Here is a 17549-nt window from a genome sequence, read left to right as displayed (position 1 = left end):
TTCCAATTTTTAAAAAGGCACTTAAATTCAAAGCTAATCCGAGTTCTATAGTTCATTGAACCAGAGTTACGACACACTAAAATTAGTATATTAATAGTATTTTTCATAATATAATTAACCCCTAATGATTTTTGGTATACTATCGCAAGTTCGTAAAACCGTCTTGAACGGTCGCTGGCCAAATTGTGCCAAATTTATAGAACCTTAAAATATGGCATACACGGTGAAATTTAGGTGGATTCATTGTTTTTAAACCGCAATTAGCAGTGCGCATATGATTCCATTTTTCGTTTAGACTCTAGTTCCGCCAGATTGCACCGATGCGATAGATATTTGAGAAATGGCTTTAGCCATGTTTGGTGTCCAGATCTAAATAGCCGGGCACTTCCCCACCTTCGCTTTCCCAAACTTTTCCCCCTCCTACCTCTCCCAAGACAACCAAAGTTGGGATGCCATTATCCCACTCCCGCTCAAATGGAGGTTATAACCTTTTTTTTTATTTTTCATTCAAGTGAAACGAGAATACACAAAACTTGTGACTTTTTAAAGTGAAACAGACAATACACACAACTTGTGACTTTTTAAAGTGAAACAGACAATACACACAACTTGTGACCTTTTAAAGTGAAACAAACAATACACTCAACTTGTGACCTTTTCAAGTGAAACAGTCAATATACACAACTTGTGACTTTTTAAAGTGAAACAGTCAATACACACAACTTGTGACTTTTTAAAGTGAAACAGACAATACACACAACTTGTGACCTTTTAAATTGAAATAGACAATACACACAACTTGTGACTTTTTAAAGTGAAATAGACAATACACACAACTTGTGACTTTTCAAAGTGAAATAGACAATACACACAACTTGTGACCTTTTAAAGTGAAATAGACAATACACACAACGTGTGACTATTTAAAGTGAAATAGACAATACACACAATTTGTGACTTTTTAAAGTGAAACAGACAATACACAACTTGTGACCTTTTAAAGTGAAACAGACAATACACACAACTTGTGACTTTTTAAAGTGTAACAGTAAATACACATAACTTGTGACTTTTTAAAGTGAAATAGACAATACACACAACTTCTGACTTTTCAAAGTGAAACAGACAATACACACAACGTGTGACTATTTAAAGTGAAATAGACAATATACACAACTTCTGACTTTTCAAAGTGAAACAGACAATACACACAACTTGTGACTTTTTAAAGTGAAACAGACAATACACACAACTTGTGACCTTTTAAAGTGAAACAGACAATACACACAACTTGTGACTTTTTAAAGTGTGACAGTAAATACACACAACTTGTGACTTTTTAAAGTGAAATAGACAATACACACAACTTCTGACTTTTCAAAGTGAAACAGACAATACACACAACGTGTGACTATTTAAAGTGAAATAGACAATGCACACAATTTGTGACTTTTTAAAGTGAAACAGACAATACACACAACTTGTGACCTTTTAAAGTGAAACAGACAATACACACAACTTGTGACTTTTTAAAGTGTAACAGTAAATACACACAGCTTGTGACTTTTTAAAGTGCAATAGACAATACACACAACTTCTGACTTTTCAAAGTGAAACAGACAATACACACAACGTGTGACTATTTAAAGTGAAATAGACAATATACACAACTTCTGACTTTTCAAAGTGAAACAGACAATACACACAACGTGTGACTATTTAAAGTGAAATAGACAATACACACAACTTGTGACTTTTTAAAGTGAAACAGACAATACACACAACTTGTGACTTTTTAAAGTGAAACAGACAATACACACAACTTGTGACTTTTTAAAGTGTAACAGTAAATACACACAACTTGTGACTTTTCAAAGTGAAACAGACAATACACAAAACTTGTGACCTTTTAAAGTGAAACAGACAATACACACAACTTGTGACTTTTTAAAGTGAAATAGTCAATACACACAACTTGTGACTTTTTATTTGAGTAGGTACTTACCGCAAAAGAGACGTAATAGTTCCCTAGAGACCATAACATCCCAAATTGGGTTATGCTATGATGATGAAGGTAGAAGGTCGGGAAAGAGCAGAGGAGGGGGGGAAGAGGTGAATTATTGGAGTGTAGAGGTGGCTGGCTATTCAAATCTGGTCACAAAACACGTCTAAAGTAATTTCAAAAACGTTTCAATTCTAAAATGGCGGTGTTTCACCAAGGCTATGCTGAACGTATCTGCCAATTTGGAATGTTAAGTGAATTATTTATGATATAACTCAAATTAATTAACGTTTAAACCCGCGACCTCCGGATTTGTAACAGAGGACCGAAACCATTCAACCATGGAGGCCGTCCTATCAATATTAGAATAAATCAATATCCCTGATCAAAAGTCCATCAAATTTAACGATTTAACAATGAAAGTCATAACCTTGGCACCCATGTTATATAAATTGAAAAAAATGCACCATCCCGACTCAAAGTCAAAAACCTTCGACAAGGCATCCCTGCGAAGGCTGTTGGGGTGTTAAAACACCGTTAAATCTAGCTTTATTTATTTATAGATCGGTTACATCCTAATTCACAACCATTGAATCGAAACGGCCCGATCCTCTGGGGAACTATCCATCACCGTCAATTGAATGTGTGGTGTATGTGTGTAAGGGGGACAGCATGAGAGCGAGACAGCGAGTACGAGACGTATATAAGAGATCGTATGAGCGGGAATGAGCCTCTCAGTCCAGAACCGTGATAGTCTTCTTTCAAATAAATATTATAATACAAGCATTGTTATTATTGAGTATGTAGAGTTAACATACGTTACAGTGGCGCAGCCGGTAGTTCGTAAATTATTAAAAGTTTACGGAGAATCAGATGATTCAAGAAGATTATTCGAATTTTTGGTGATCACAGTATAGTCTGGCGCTTTTGGGCGTTGGATCGCTAAATTTTGAAGGAAGAAGAAGAATAATAAAAGGCTATCAAATTGGAGAATTCACACGCAGCCGAGGCGAGCACGCAGATCGGGCCGGGCAAATTGCGCGGTAAAAACGCAATTTTACACGTGTGTGGGAGCCGACATTGCAACATTTTGTCGAGAGTATACCGTTACACGGGGTACGCAGAAGATCCAGGATCAAGATCGGCATCAAGGGTGAATTGGCCGGAATCCGGGACCGGGGTTCTGTCGCTACAGCGGGAAGGAAGACCTTGGAAGGTGATCGTGTCCGCAGCTGAAGGGAGACGGAGCCAGAAAAGGGTGCTGAGACGTTGGTGATTCACAGGCTCAGGGCAGGGGCTCGGAGCATAACCTCTGGAAGGGCTGAGATACGTATATTTTATTCAACTTGTTTCAGTTCTTCTCCCAATGGAGGCGATTTGTAAGAATTTGGGGACGTTCTGTTACAGAACGGGAGACTGGTCATTGTTCAGGGAACGATTGGATCAGGCCCTCATTTTAAATGATGATAAGTTGTTGTCACCAGAACGCAAAAGAGCATTTTTGCTGAGTTGCCTCACGGAAGAAACTTTCTCTCTATTATGTGATTTATGTTTTCCAAAAAAGGTTTCTGTTTGTTCTTTTGAAGATTTATGTAAATTATTTGATTCACATTGCAAACCAGTTAAAAATATTTTTGAGTCTCGTGAATTATTTTATAAATGTAAACAGTTTCCTAGCGAATCCGTTAAAGATTACGCGGCTAGATTGAGAGGGTTAAGTTTATCTTGTAATTTTGAGCTGAGATTGGAACCATGTTTAAAGGACATATTCGTTATTGGGATTTTTAATGAAAAATTGAAACACAAGCTATTCGTAGAGGCAATCAATACTTCTTTTACGGATTGCATTAATCTAGCGGCGACGTGGGAACATGTTGTGGCTTTTAAAAAAGTAAATCCGAATTTAAATGTTGTTCATAAGGAAAGCGAGTATTTCCATAAATCCAGGAAAGATAGTCCTTCCAGGAATAAAAATTCAATGCGGAGTAAATCACCGGTTAATGGTACGTTAAAAACTTGTTTTTTGTGTGGAAAAAAAAATCATTTGCAAAGAGATTGCTGGAAAAAATTTTTGTGTAATCATTGTAACAAATCGGGTCATCCTAGTAATTTGTGTAAATACAATAAAAATTATGTAGGTACTAAAAATAAACGGTTGAATTCGGTGTTCGTGGTTAATAATAATGTGGGGCCGGAACCCACATATATAGATTTGTTAATTGGTAACATAATATTGCCGGCGTTGGTAGATACGGGAGCTGCGATAAACGCGATACCATATGAAGTGTATTTAAGATATTTTGTTTCTTACGATTTAGAAAAGTATAATGTTCATTTGTCAGGGTATGACGGAACGCAGTTAAATGTTTTAGGTAAAGTGAATTTAGAGGTGTCATTTTTAGGTAAAAGTGCGAAAATACAGTTCGTAATAATTAAAAATGGTAATTCTACAATAGTTGGTAGAGATTTTTTACAAGTTTTCGGTATCGGATTAAGTGGAATAAATTCTGTAAAATTCAGTGAGATTAATTGTGATAATCATCTTGTTTTTCGTGAAAGTTTAAAGAAGAAATATGCTCATGTTTTTTCAGAAAAATCGGGTAGGCTTAAAAATTATGAGGCAAACATTGAAGTTAATTCGGACTTTAGGCCAAAGTTTGTAAATCCGAGGCCATTACCTTTTAGTTTACGTGAGAAAGTAGAGATAGAGTTACAGAGAATGTTGCATGAAGACATTATTGAAAAGGTAGAAATAAGCGATATTGCAAGCCCGATTGTTGTTGTAAGAAAGAAAGACGCTTCAATTAGGATTTGTACTGATTTCAAAACAACATTGAATCCTATGTTAGCGAAGTTGAAATACCCACTACCTCGTATTGACGATTTAATTTCATCTCTGAATGGTGCAAAATATTTTGCTAAGATAGACTTACGAAATGCATTTGGACAAATTTCATTGAACGAAAAGTCTAGAAAATTATGTGTGATTAGTACGCATATAGGTTTATTTGCATATAAAGTATTGCCTTTTGGCTTAAGCACGAGTCCGGCCATCTTTATGCAAGTCATTACGGCGATAGTTGGTGGACTTAGGAACGTTCGTGTATTTTTAGATGATCTACTTTTATTTGGGAATTCTAAAGAGGAATTATATTCTATTTGTGAAGCAGTACTTAGCAAGTTAAGTGATTGCGGATTAACTATTAATGAAAATAAGTGTTCTTTTCTAGAAACAGAGATAGAATATTTAGGTTATAGAATTTCGCAGAAAGGAGTTATGCCTTTAGAAAATAAAATATATGCTATTACCCAAATGAGTGTACCGAAAAATGTTTCGGAACTTAAAAGTTTGCTGGGAGTTATTTCCTACTATAGGTCTTTTATACATAATGTGTCAAGTATTTTGTCTCCTTTATACCAATTGTTGAAAAAAGGGATAAAATTTGTATGGTCTCAGGAATGCAATATTGCGTTTGAGCAAGTTAAGAAACTGCTGACGTCAGACAATATTTTGGTGCATTTTGACCCACAATTACCTATCAAGCTAATTACAGACGCGAGTGATATAGGTATATCTGCTATTATATGTCACGTATATGAGAATGGCATGGAAAGACCGATTGCATTCGCTAGCCGTTTATTGTCAAAAACGGAATTGAGGTATTCCATTCTAGATAAGGAAGCGTGTGCAATAATATTTGGTTTAAAAAAATTCTTTCAATATTTATATGGTAATAAATTCGTTCTAACTTGTGATAATAAAGCTTTGGTACATATTTTGAACACTGAAAAACAAGTGCCAATACTAGCGGCAAATAGGCTACAGCGCTATGCGTTGATTTTACAAACATTTGACTATAATATAGAATATGTCAAGTCGGGTGAGAACAAAGCGGATTTCTTATCTAGATTGCCGGTTAATAGTAATAATAATTTAAGTGATTGTATCGACGAGGTCGACGGTAGCGAATATTTCTTAAATTATATTGGTAGTCTGAACGTTGATAAGATTGAATCGGATTTTTTAAATATAATTGAGGCGGAAACGACAATTTCAAAAGAAACGATGAAGCAGTTTTCGATTAAAGATTTAAACATAGCAACCATTATTGGGTTCGTAATCAATGGTTGGCCGGATAAAAAGTTTTTAAAGGATGACTTGTTAAAATTCTGGTATTTTAGAAATAAATTATCGACTTATGACTCGTGTTTATTTTATAATAATAAATTTGTGGTTCCGAGGGAATTAAGGGAAATCATATTGAATTTCATACATCAATCGCATTTAGGTATTGTTAAATCTAAAAATCTTGCTCGAAATTATTTTTTTTGGTTAGGAATGAACTCAGAGGTAGAAGCAACTGTGAAGCAGTGCGTTCGATGCTTGGAGTGTTTACCCACTCCATGTAAAGTTGAGTTACAGCCGTGGCCAATCAGTGGATTAATATGGAATAGATTGCATATTGATTTCATGGGACCTTTTGGTGGTTACAATTTTTTGATAATCGTTGATGCAACTACAAAATGGATAGACTGTCACATCGTAAATAAAGTAGATTCGTTTTGTACAATAAAAGTTTTGAAAAGATTATTTTCTAATTTCGGAATTCCGGAGCAGATAGTAAGTGACAATGGTACAGCGTTCACTTCAACAGTTTTTAAGGAATTTTGTCATAATTTTAATATTAAATCGTTGACATCTCCTGTCAACCATCCAGCTTCTAACGGACTTGCCGAAAATGGGGTTAGAACGGTAAAGAATTTTTTTAAAAAAATTATGATAAATAATAAATTGCCTGCTGATTTTGAGGATAAACTTTTAACATTTTTGGTTGATATTAGGAATACGCCTTCTATGTCTACGGGGATTGAACCTAGTAAATTAATTTTGGGAAGGAAAATTAGATCAATTTTTAATACAATCATTCCAATATTAGACAATGTTGAAGGTCAAGGTTTTAAAGGGATTGATAACACGATTAAAGATAAGATGTTATTGAGTCAGCAAAAACAAAAAAAGTATTATAGAGGAAAAAAAATTAAAAAGTACTTTGATGTTGGATCTAAAGTTTTAACCAGGGATTTGAGAAGTGATAAAAACAAATGGATTTTAGGAGAAATTTATAAAAGATTGGGGAATAGGGTTTATTTAGTAAAAATTATGTCTACAGGACAAGTGTGGAAACGCCACCATGATCAAATTTCAGAGAGGAAGGTTAGGTGGGGGGAGAGTGACAGGTCTGATGATTTGCTGGACCTGGGTCCACTCTCGGACGTGGACATGACCAAGTTTCCTAATTCCTCTGATTTTTGCAGGTCACCTACACCATGGGAGGGGAGGTTACGCCCTCGAGGACAACGCCCATGCTACACCGAATGAAGAGTCAAGAACATACATAATTACATATAAATTGGAAATTAAATACATAATGGAAATAATTAAATATATTTGGCTTATATAAATTTGTAAAAATAAAAAGATGTAATTATGATTTAAGTGTGGGGGTGTGGTGTATGTGTGTAAGGGGGACAGCATGAGAGCGAGACAGCGAGTACGAGACGTATATAAGAGATCGTATGAGCGGGAATGAGCCTCTCAGTCCAGAACCGTGATAGTCTTCTTTCAAATAAATATTATAATACAAGCATTGTTATTATTGAGTATGTAGAGTTAACATACGTTACAGAATGTGACAATGATAAAATAATCATAGCGCTCAATCCCCCAGATAAAGTAATGTTAATAAATTTCTCCCCTGGGAATAATAATGGATTAGGAATTAATTAAATACTGAGAGGCAAGCATTAATAACGCTGCAATGTTAAAATAATATTTTACAAGTTTTTTTTACATCGTTTTCAATAATTTTCAAAATGTGAATTTTTCAAATCCGCAAAAGCTTAGAAATCTCCTGGAACACGTGACGTCATACGTACCCACGAAATCAGCAAATTCCTAATTAATAATTAGCAGAATTAAAAAAGGATACTTTTAAAATAATTTGGTTACAACAGTGGTGGTGTCCGCGAGTCCAAGTTGTGCGACAACGCGCAAAAATGCCCAATTCGCAAAGCACGCGGTTGGCTGATCAGTGAGGGAGCGGCCTAATAATAATAATAATTGGATAACTAGCAGTTAAAAACCCGCTCCGCGGGTTTTTTTCTGCTAGGCCCTGCGGGCGGCTCTTCGTTGGGCTTCGCCCATTTTAAGTGATATTAACAACAGTTACATTTAATAGATAGATATTAGGACGTTCACAGAGAGAGGGTGAGTATATATATTGTTAAAACACGGAACAGAAAGGAGTTAATTAATAATAACATGCTAAATTTACGCATAATAAGAATGACAGTTGTTTGAATAAATTAAATTTTACGTATTTGTGATGGATTATTTCAAATGAAACACTATTATTGACTACATGTCTACAACTGATATTAACTGTTATCTTAGGTACCTAATATAATTAGCTCATAGGAGACTTGCAGTGCTTAAATATGTGTTACAACCGTCAATGTCTATAAGTTGAATCAATATCGTTTAGTTTGTCACAATTAAAGATAGTTATAACAAAGTTGACTTAAATAATAGATTATTACATAGTGATTAATTGTACCCGTGTTAATGAATAAAAGGAGGGTAATTGTGCGATGAGATTAGAAGTCGGTTTAATTAAAAGGTGTTAATTTTACTCCAACTGGTGGTAATTCTTTACCTACAACTGTTACTGTATCTAATAAAGTTTAAAGTTAGATTATATATACAACATCATCAGGAGAGTAAAAATCTATATATAAAGGTAGATTATTACAATATAGCGCCCCTGAGGTGATATCTCACAAAAGCGGCGCTATGCAAATTGTCCAATAAATAAATAAATATAATGTTTACATTTTATTGTGTATACACCGAAGTCAAAAATTAAATATAGATTGCAATTGGGAAAGAAGAAGTGGAAGGAGGGGGGAGGGGTAAGAGTAGGCTGGGTTTATAATAATTAGGAATTACAATATCGTTAGACGGGAAAGACCAGTTGAGTGGGACAATATTTAAAAGAGAGTTTATAAAAAAATTCTTAATAAAATAAAATACTTTTTTGTTTTAAAACCACGATATTTATTAATTTAAGAACCGACCGGTTTCGCTTTACTTAAGCATCATCAGGGTACAAATTAATACTAAACGTTTAGTATTAATTTGTACCCTGATGATGCTTAAGTAAAGCGAAACCGGTCGGTTCTTAAATTAATAAATATCGTGGTTTTAAAACAAAAAAGTATTTTATTTTATTAAATATGTCAAACCACAAAGTGATTGCTTTCTACAATAATAAAAAAATTCTTGTTAATTATATCTGCTTTTATATTAACATGTTTCCTCGTTTCCAAAATTTATATATTATTTATAGTGAAGTATTCTAAGACCTGAAAAAAACAAATAGCATACAACCTTAAAACAATATATCCATAAGACAAATAGCATTTAATAACGGTTATTCTAATAAATTGATAGTTGAAATACTAAATAAAAAAATTAAACATATTCTCTTCAAACGGTCTTTCTAAAGATAGAAATAAACAATGGCGTAGAATTCTGTTTGTGGATAACGATACTTCTAAAATTATATATAAAAACAATCCTGATACTATTCAACTGGCGTTTTACACTAATAACAATGAAGAAATATATTCTTAATAAGAATGACAGTTGAACAAAAAAATCAGGAGTTTAAAAACTCAACTGGGATGATTGTAATTTCTTTTACAAAGGTAGAACCAATAGAAATTTTGAAGTCAGAACTAAAGAATATCGCACGGCTCTAAATGGAAATAGTGAATCTGAGTTTGCAAATCATCTTTTGAATAATGATCACACTTTCGATAAAAAAATCAGGTCTTAAAATACTTCACTCAGGATATAAAGCATCGCAAATAAATAATTTTGAAATTAGAAAACATGTCAATATAAAATCAGATATAATTAATAAACAAAAAAATTATAAATAATAATGAAAAATGCCATTACAAAGTGATAAACTTCCAGAAGAAATCTGCTTGTTAATCGTAAGTACTCAAATATTGTGAGCTGCATATTTAAATATTCGCGCCATTCATTTGGTTCGTTTTTAGACCGCCAGAGGTGCGCTCTGTCGGCGATCTAATCTAAAGCCGTGCGTATCGGCCATTGAAGGATCGCGTGATTTTTTTATAAACGTCAAACATAATTACGTAACTGTGGATAATTTTCACTGTAATGTAATTAATCCAATGGATTATGAACTTTCTAAAACATATTTTCTTTGATATTATCCAAAAATTATATGAGGAGAAACGATGCTTTTGAAGAAATCTCGTATTATTATGAGGCGATCCTATTTTAGTATGAAATCGTGTCATTTTCAAGTTGGCGGAATTTAACCGAAACAGACAATTTAAATTTGACAAATCAGAGGGCCTACACCGTCCAGACGCTGAAGTATTAATACTATCAGATTTGTAGAGCGCCGTTTTTATGGTAAATCATCTGAAGGGCGCTGTACAATTGTGTATGTCTTAGTTCCGTCAGAATACGCCGACCGATCACAAGATGGCGTTTAAGTCTATTATTGTTTTAAATTACGTTTTATTTTCATTTCCACGTTACTGTAAAAATACAGTACGACTTATTTATTCAAAATCAACGTTTGTCGGCCTATCTAAACATATTATATGTGATAATATTTTCAAAAACACAGATACCGATACAGACGGCCGGCGTGGTCTAGTGGTATACGCTTTTGACTACAGATCCGAAGGTCGCGGGTTCGAACCCGGCGTGCGCAAATAAATTTTATTTGATTAATTTGTGTTATTTCACAATATTCACAATTAATTAATTTAAAAATAATATATAGTATATTTGCGGCACGTTCCAGAGTGGAAGATACTCTCAGTATCGCCCTGGTGTAAGACCACCATTCAGAATTGAAACGTTGCTTGAAATGGCTTTAGCCGTGTTTGGTGACCAGATCTGAATAGCCAGGTACTTCCCCACCTTCCTCTTCCCCATCTCCCTCCCCTCCCCAATACCCTCAGCCTCACAACATACCCCAATTGGGGATGCCATAGTCTCACTGGCTCCAGACGGGAGCAGTTGGGACTCTTGTGCGGTAATACTGTAAAAAAAAAAAAAAAAAGATATTTCAGAATCGGAAGTGTCTTGAAATTGCAATCTCCGCTTGGAGATATAAACATTTTACAAATAACATGTAAACAGCCAATTTCTTTCCATTTATAATGATGTAAGTAGGAAGATTTCAAATATTGTCAGGTTATTCGTATCCAGGGATTACGTTTTTTTATATATTCACTTCTTCACACAGAGACCCTTTAAATTGTAATATTTTCCCAAATTGTTATCTTTGGGGATGTTTTGTGGTGATTATTTTTAAGCAAAAGAAGGATTTTCCAGAGAAGAGGATTCTTTTTGAGGAAATTCTGCGAAGGAAATCGGTATGAGGTGTGAGTTGTGTGACACTGCAAATGTCTCCTAGGACAGAGGAAATGCCCGTTCGGACACTGTAAATGTCCCATCGGATAGAGGAAACATCCCGTCGGTTACAGTATATGTCCTATCGGACAGAGGAAATGTCCGGTCGGACACTGCAAATGTCTTATCGGACACCTCAGCCCATGAACCCTGGCACTATTGCTAAGTTACCAAACTGGGGTGACTTATGACGGAGGTGTTGATTATCCAATGAATGGTTCCCGGGCCCCGTTTCATATTGCCGCTTCCCAAAATGAAAATGTTTGCTTAAAGATATTTAAAAAAAAGTATTAAAAAGTAGAATCTTTAAAATAGACCCCTAACAATAAAGTTTTTTAATTTAAAAATAACATTTTTTTAAGATTTTTTTTCCTTTTACTGCGTACTATAAACTTTCTTCCCAAGGTCTGGGACCGTGCTAACAACCTCGCCAAATACCGACCGGATAAGAACGACATTTATTTTGTAAGTCAAAGTTTAGCTGTAATCAATTTAGCTAAAGAATGAGGTAGGCATAATACCCCAAAAACAAATCCTTAAAATACTTTTGGTCGTGAAAATTTTAAATCGTATCATTTTAATTGTCATTTATATAAAAAAAAATCAAAAATTGGCCTCAAAAAATCTGAAGATCCCCAAAATCCAGCTCTAAACTTGTTATAAATTGGAAGATATTCACTGTTGACTTTAAAATTATTTTTCCTCTAGAAAAGAAAAAAGCTATTAGGCCGTTCAATAATTTAGAATGAATTATGCTCATAATATTTGTTCAACACTTTCAATTTTCAAGCACGCTATATCAAAAACACGAATCGCGTGTTTGACTGAAGATTCTCGGTACTTACCACTGACGTCGGAAGAGATAGACTTGCCCTAAGGTGAATTTCGTTCATATCGACGAGCTGGAGACAAACCACGTGACCCTATTTTTGGCACCGTGAGGGTTCGAGAACACTTTCAATAATTTATTTATTAATTTATTAACGCCGTTTTAGGGTCTCTTACATATGAATAACAAAAAAAAATATATATTGATATGGTGCATATTTATTAAAAAATAATTAAACTGCCTCAGTAACAATCTTTTGTATTTGTTACTTTTGTGTTTATTTGAGTCTACTGACTCAGTATGATAAGTATTCTGGGCATTGAGGAATACATAAGGTAGTTAGTCTGAGAATTTCTGTACTGAATTAAATCCTGACTTCTAGTATAACGTATTGGAATCCAAAAGCTTATTAATGAAAGCAATTCTGGTCTATCAAATGCATCATTTAGAATTTTATATAGATATACAAGCTGACCTATACCCGGAGTTGCTGGGAGTCATCCTTAGGAGATAAACATATACCATTGCAAACTTTTTTGTAGGCCTTTTTAAGATATACCAATCCGTTTTACATTATTTTGACGTATCTCATAAGGTTTAGCCAACGTTGGCAATGTAAGCGTCCAAAAATATTTTTTTCACGACATGATTTCAAAAAATCTACTTTTCTATACTTTCTTTAATTTTAAAATGCGTGTATTATATATAAGTAAGGCAACGGTTCGCAGCGCAGTCCATTGAGGGACTTTTATACGCAGGTTCGTTTTTTAAAGAATTGCATGGCGTAGCGACGCCAGGATTTAGTTCGGCGGGCAAAATAACACATTTGTAAAAGTGTAAAAAAATATTTAATTTTGGAAACAAGCCCTAACTTTTGTTTACCCGATTTCGGAGATGTAGTAAAATTTTTACTCAGCCAGCCATTAGCGCGCCATTGTAAAAATAACCAGTAATTCGTAAGCAGATATAAATGGTTATATTTCAATGAGAGGTGCCCTTATACTGTTAGATTCCTTTTTTGACCAATCATTGACAGGGATTCGCCCACGCAAATCCCCCTGCTCCGCGCCACTTGGTTTGTTCTCCTCGCCCTTAATGGCAACTCTGTACATCCCTTACTCTGTGGTAACTAGATAATGCTGGGAGAGTTTTTGTGGAGTCCATTTTTCATCGTGAAAGAAATTCGTATTGCAAAATTCGTTCTCAAATTCAAATTGGTTTCTTTTGAAGTCCTTGACGAAAAAACGGATAACGAAGAGCATTTTACGTTTTACATCAATAGGACCAATACAGGAACTTTACGCGTTACTGGTGTGGTGAACAAAGTTAGATAAACATTTACATCAAAAGGACCGATAACGTTACATTACGCGTTACAGGTGTGGTGAACAAAGTTAGATTAACATTTACATCAATAGGACCAATAAATGAAGTTTACGCGTTACAGGTGTTGTGAACAAAGTTAGATAAACACTTACATCAATAGGACCAATAATGGAACTTTACGCGTTACAGGTGTGGTGAACAAAGTTAGATTAACATTTACATCAAAAGGACCGATAAAGTAACATTACGGGTTACAGATGTGGTGAACAAAGTTAATTTCCTCGAAAATCAACCTTACAATACATCTATTTTTATTAATAGATATATATATATATATATATATATTTAAAAATACACATTTATTTTTTTATATACGTATATTTGGTTTGACCGAGGATTCAACCATCCTGCCAGGGACTGGGTCTTAAATGCTGTAAATTTGTCTTGTAGCACTATTTGTTTTTATTTTGATGGAGGATTTAACTTTCCTGCCTAGGAACTGGATTCGCTAACGCCTAATCCAAATTCTAATTGGATTTTACCGAAATTTCCTTAGTACATTCTGTTGTAAAATTTTATTTATTTTATATGATGAAATCCAATTTTACAAAAATGCGCAAGTGCGTGTGTGTGCCACCAAAAGCTGATATAATGCATTGTCATCGATAATTAGTCTATATGCCGATTTTTAACTCTATCGGATCTCGGGAAGTAGGTTTATTTCCTCTTCCGAGATTCATTCATTTATTCATTCAATCAAGAAAATAAAATCGAATATCAAATCAAAATTTTGAAAGTATTTAAAAAATAACAACCAACTCTCGTTCACGATTTATTTTTGGGTTACTATGCCGTGTCATCAGGGCAGATGTGAACTAAACCAATGTGAACGATCACTCTTTTTTTATCTTCACCATTTTAAATAAATGGATTTAAAAAAAATTATGACCAAAATAACTTTATTTAATTAAATTGCAACTGATTATCAAAATTACTATCATGAAATTGCAGTGCTTGCATAATAATTGTATTATTTTTTTACGATCCCAATAAAGCATTACAACAAGATTTGATCGTCTGTACGTGTTACTGTCGGTTGTGTGTTTTTTTAAAATCATTCACTATCCATGAACTCAAATTTGATGTGAGTTTAAGTGCCATTTTAAAAATTGGAACTACTTGTGTAATGATAATTCAGACAAGCGATAAAGCAGGGTATAATTTATTTATTTATTAATTTTCGGAAAATCGACAGTTTACATTTATTTCATTTTGTACATTAGTATTTAATAGCCAAAATAAAACCCATTATGGATTTCCTTCTTGTGGCTTTACCTCTACTGAGACAGTAAGTAATAAGGAATAAGTAAATTAAATTTGTAAGAAAGGAATATGAATTCAAAATTTTATACAAAACAAAATATTATATAAAACGAAAAAATACAAAACAAAACATTTATCAATACACTTGTAGTAGTGGATAGAGGTTGTAAATATGAATCAAATAATCATAGAAATATAAACAATAGAGACTTATTTTAACAGAAAATTATTTTAATTATAGTTTTCGAAAATGGAATTATAACACAATATTTTTCAAGGGTCTACGCCAATTTGAAAGAAAACTATTGTCGCCAATTTACAATAGACCATTCGACCTCCAACCAGGGCCGCCTCTTTGCAGGAGCAATTAGAGCAAAACGCTCCGGGCCCCACCTTGCCAGTGCGCTAAGGGCCCAAGGAGCAAAGGCGCTGATAATACCTAACACCTAATACAGGCCCTTCAGGTTTTTACTTGCGCCAGATTATCAGTTCAAGAAAGAATTTCTATGAAAGTGAAAAAAAGTTTGATTATTTTTCCTTAAGTAAAGAACAAATAACGTTACTTCGGGTACACCAGACAACAGGTAGTGAAAATGATTAAAGAAAAATTCCATTAATCATTCTCGAATATTCAAAATATCTTTGGCGTTGGTTGACATTTTTTATTAATCGTCTTTGATTTTTGATTCCATTGTTCGCAATTTCGCACCCCTTTGAACATTTATATTTCAATCGATGTTGACATCAGAAATAATTAATCATTTTCGACTTCGTTAAACAAATACTCTCGTGAAATGAAGAAATATTACAATTTTTTTGCAACATGACTCCAATGTTTGACTATTCACCGTGTTTCAAGCTTTGTAAATACGGTATAAAAGGTAGAATTATCGCTGTTGTTATATTCAGATATTCGAGTATTGATAATTTTTTATGTATTTTGACTTACACGCGCTCCGTGCGTCGTGTTGTTTTGTGTTTTAGTCTCAGGAGGTGGGACGGTGTTAGTAAATTGCAGTAGTGCTGTTTTCTATTTAGAATAAAAAATGATATTATTTTGATTCTAGAAGACAAGGGATGCGGAGCATCCAAAGCATGTACGAAGGGACTGCGCTAGTAACTATGTATAAAGCTACGAGCATGTGCAAGCTTTCAACAGCTTTCAATAAAAAGTTTTCAGGATTTTTTACTGTGAATAATAATATTTTTTAACTGTGAATTTCATAGTACCACACTGAAACACGGTTTTACAGTCTACTAATTGAAAACTAAATAATAATTGTGGTGTATTGTTATATTCCTCTGGTTAGCTATACAAACGGATGATCGGGAGATTTCAATAATATTTCGGTTCATTCCGAGTTTATGGGTCTGTTTATTATCGTGTCGTATTTATAATGAATATCTAACTTGACTCACGTTCGATTTATACGATGTTGGCGGATGTTCTAAGTTATTCTGAAGCGGGGGGATCGCATACTGAAGATGCTCGTCGGTAGATCGGCTAACATCGGCTACCTTCGTAACTATTCGGATATTAGACCCGAACATCCGACAATTGTCTATATCACGTAGTACTAATACGAACACCTATGGAGACTCCTTAAATTATATAATATATTGAAACAACATATACATTTACAAACACCACAATAATATAAGTAGAGCCGTTTTGTAATGTCCATCAAACTAAACATTGAACGTAGCAATCGGTGGCCTTATACGAAAAATCCATATTTTTTGCACGGCGAGGCAATCCACCCCGTAACCTCCCGAATTAAATGAGCATAATACTAGGTACTAGGCTATCAGACCATTTGATTAGGCAGAGTAACTGACAAGCCCAGCGGTACGACACTAAACTAATTGTAGGCTCCATTAATCGTCAGGTAGTTTTGTAAACATGTTTAATGCCAGGTATTTTCCTACTGAATTTAGGCTTGGCTCCATATGATATGTTGACTAGGCAAACGCCCCACCCAAAAATTATGCCTGTGTTATTCTGACAATAGCCTGCATATTTCAAACATGTTTATGTTTTGGTGCGCACATTTCGTGTTTAATATACGAGTTGTCCGTGTAGTAAATACGTGTGATGTGTATTAAACGTAGTGAATTTTTACTCTTTTATTTATTTCTTTACTAGCTGCTTTGTACCCGGCGTTGCCAGGTGTTAGGACAGGTTTTGAGTAAATTCTAGAATCCATACAAATTAACGACAAAAATATCTACTTCAGCACACTCAATCTTATTGTACAGTCGACACATTTGGGTCAGAGGGCTAAAATAGGCGATATTATTTTTGAAAATATTCAGGTGAAAAATCCTATGGTGTCTTAAACAATGGGAATTGGGGACATTTATTTCAATATTGCTAAGACATAATGAGGTATCAAGATGGCCGTGGATAATTTTATGCAAACATATTAGGTCAGTCAATTGCGTTCTTATTTTATAAATAATGTTCGTGAAGTATTTTGTAATTCAAGTTATTGATCCAGGGATTTAGGTTTCATTGTTTATAATTTGATTAGTATGAC

General features: G+C 34.2%; 1 protein-coding gene across 1 annotated transcript in view; it reads right to left on the bottom strand.

Annotated features, from left to right (window-relative positions):
• LOC149415673 (transmembrane protein 151B-like) overlaps positions 1-2444 on the bottom strand; it is a 109877-nt gene extending 107433 nt beyond the window's left edge. Inside the window, exons 1-2 of the mRNA XM_089642411.1 lie at positions 2433-2444; positions 2006-2028 (exon numbers count right to left, since the gene is read on the bottom strand). Of these exons, the coding sequence (XP_089498537.1) occupies positions 2006-2028; positions 2433-2444 (35 nt within the window). The remainder of the gene's footprint in view (positions 1-2005; positions 2029-2432) is intronic.
• Between the last annotated feature and the right edge of the window lie 15105 nt (positions 2445-17549).

Source organism: Hesperophylax consimilis, chromosome 18 (genome assembly GCF_061612785.1).
Source record: "Hesperophylax consimilis isolate HC1 chromosome 18, BYU_Hcon_1.0, whole genome shotgun sequence".
Lineage (NCBI taxonomy): Eukaryota > Metazoa > Arthropoda > Insecta > Trichoptera > Limnephilidae > Hesperophylax > Hesperophylax consimilis.
This window is presented reverse-complemented; position numbering and strand designations above follow the sequence as displayed.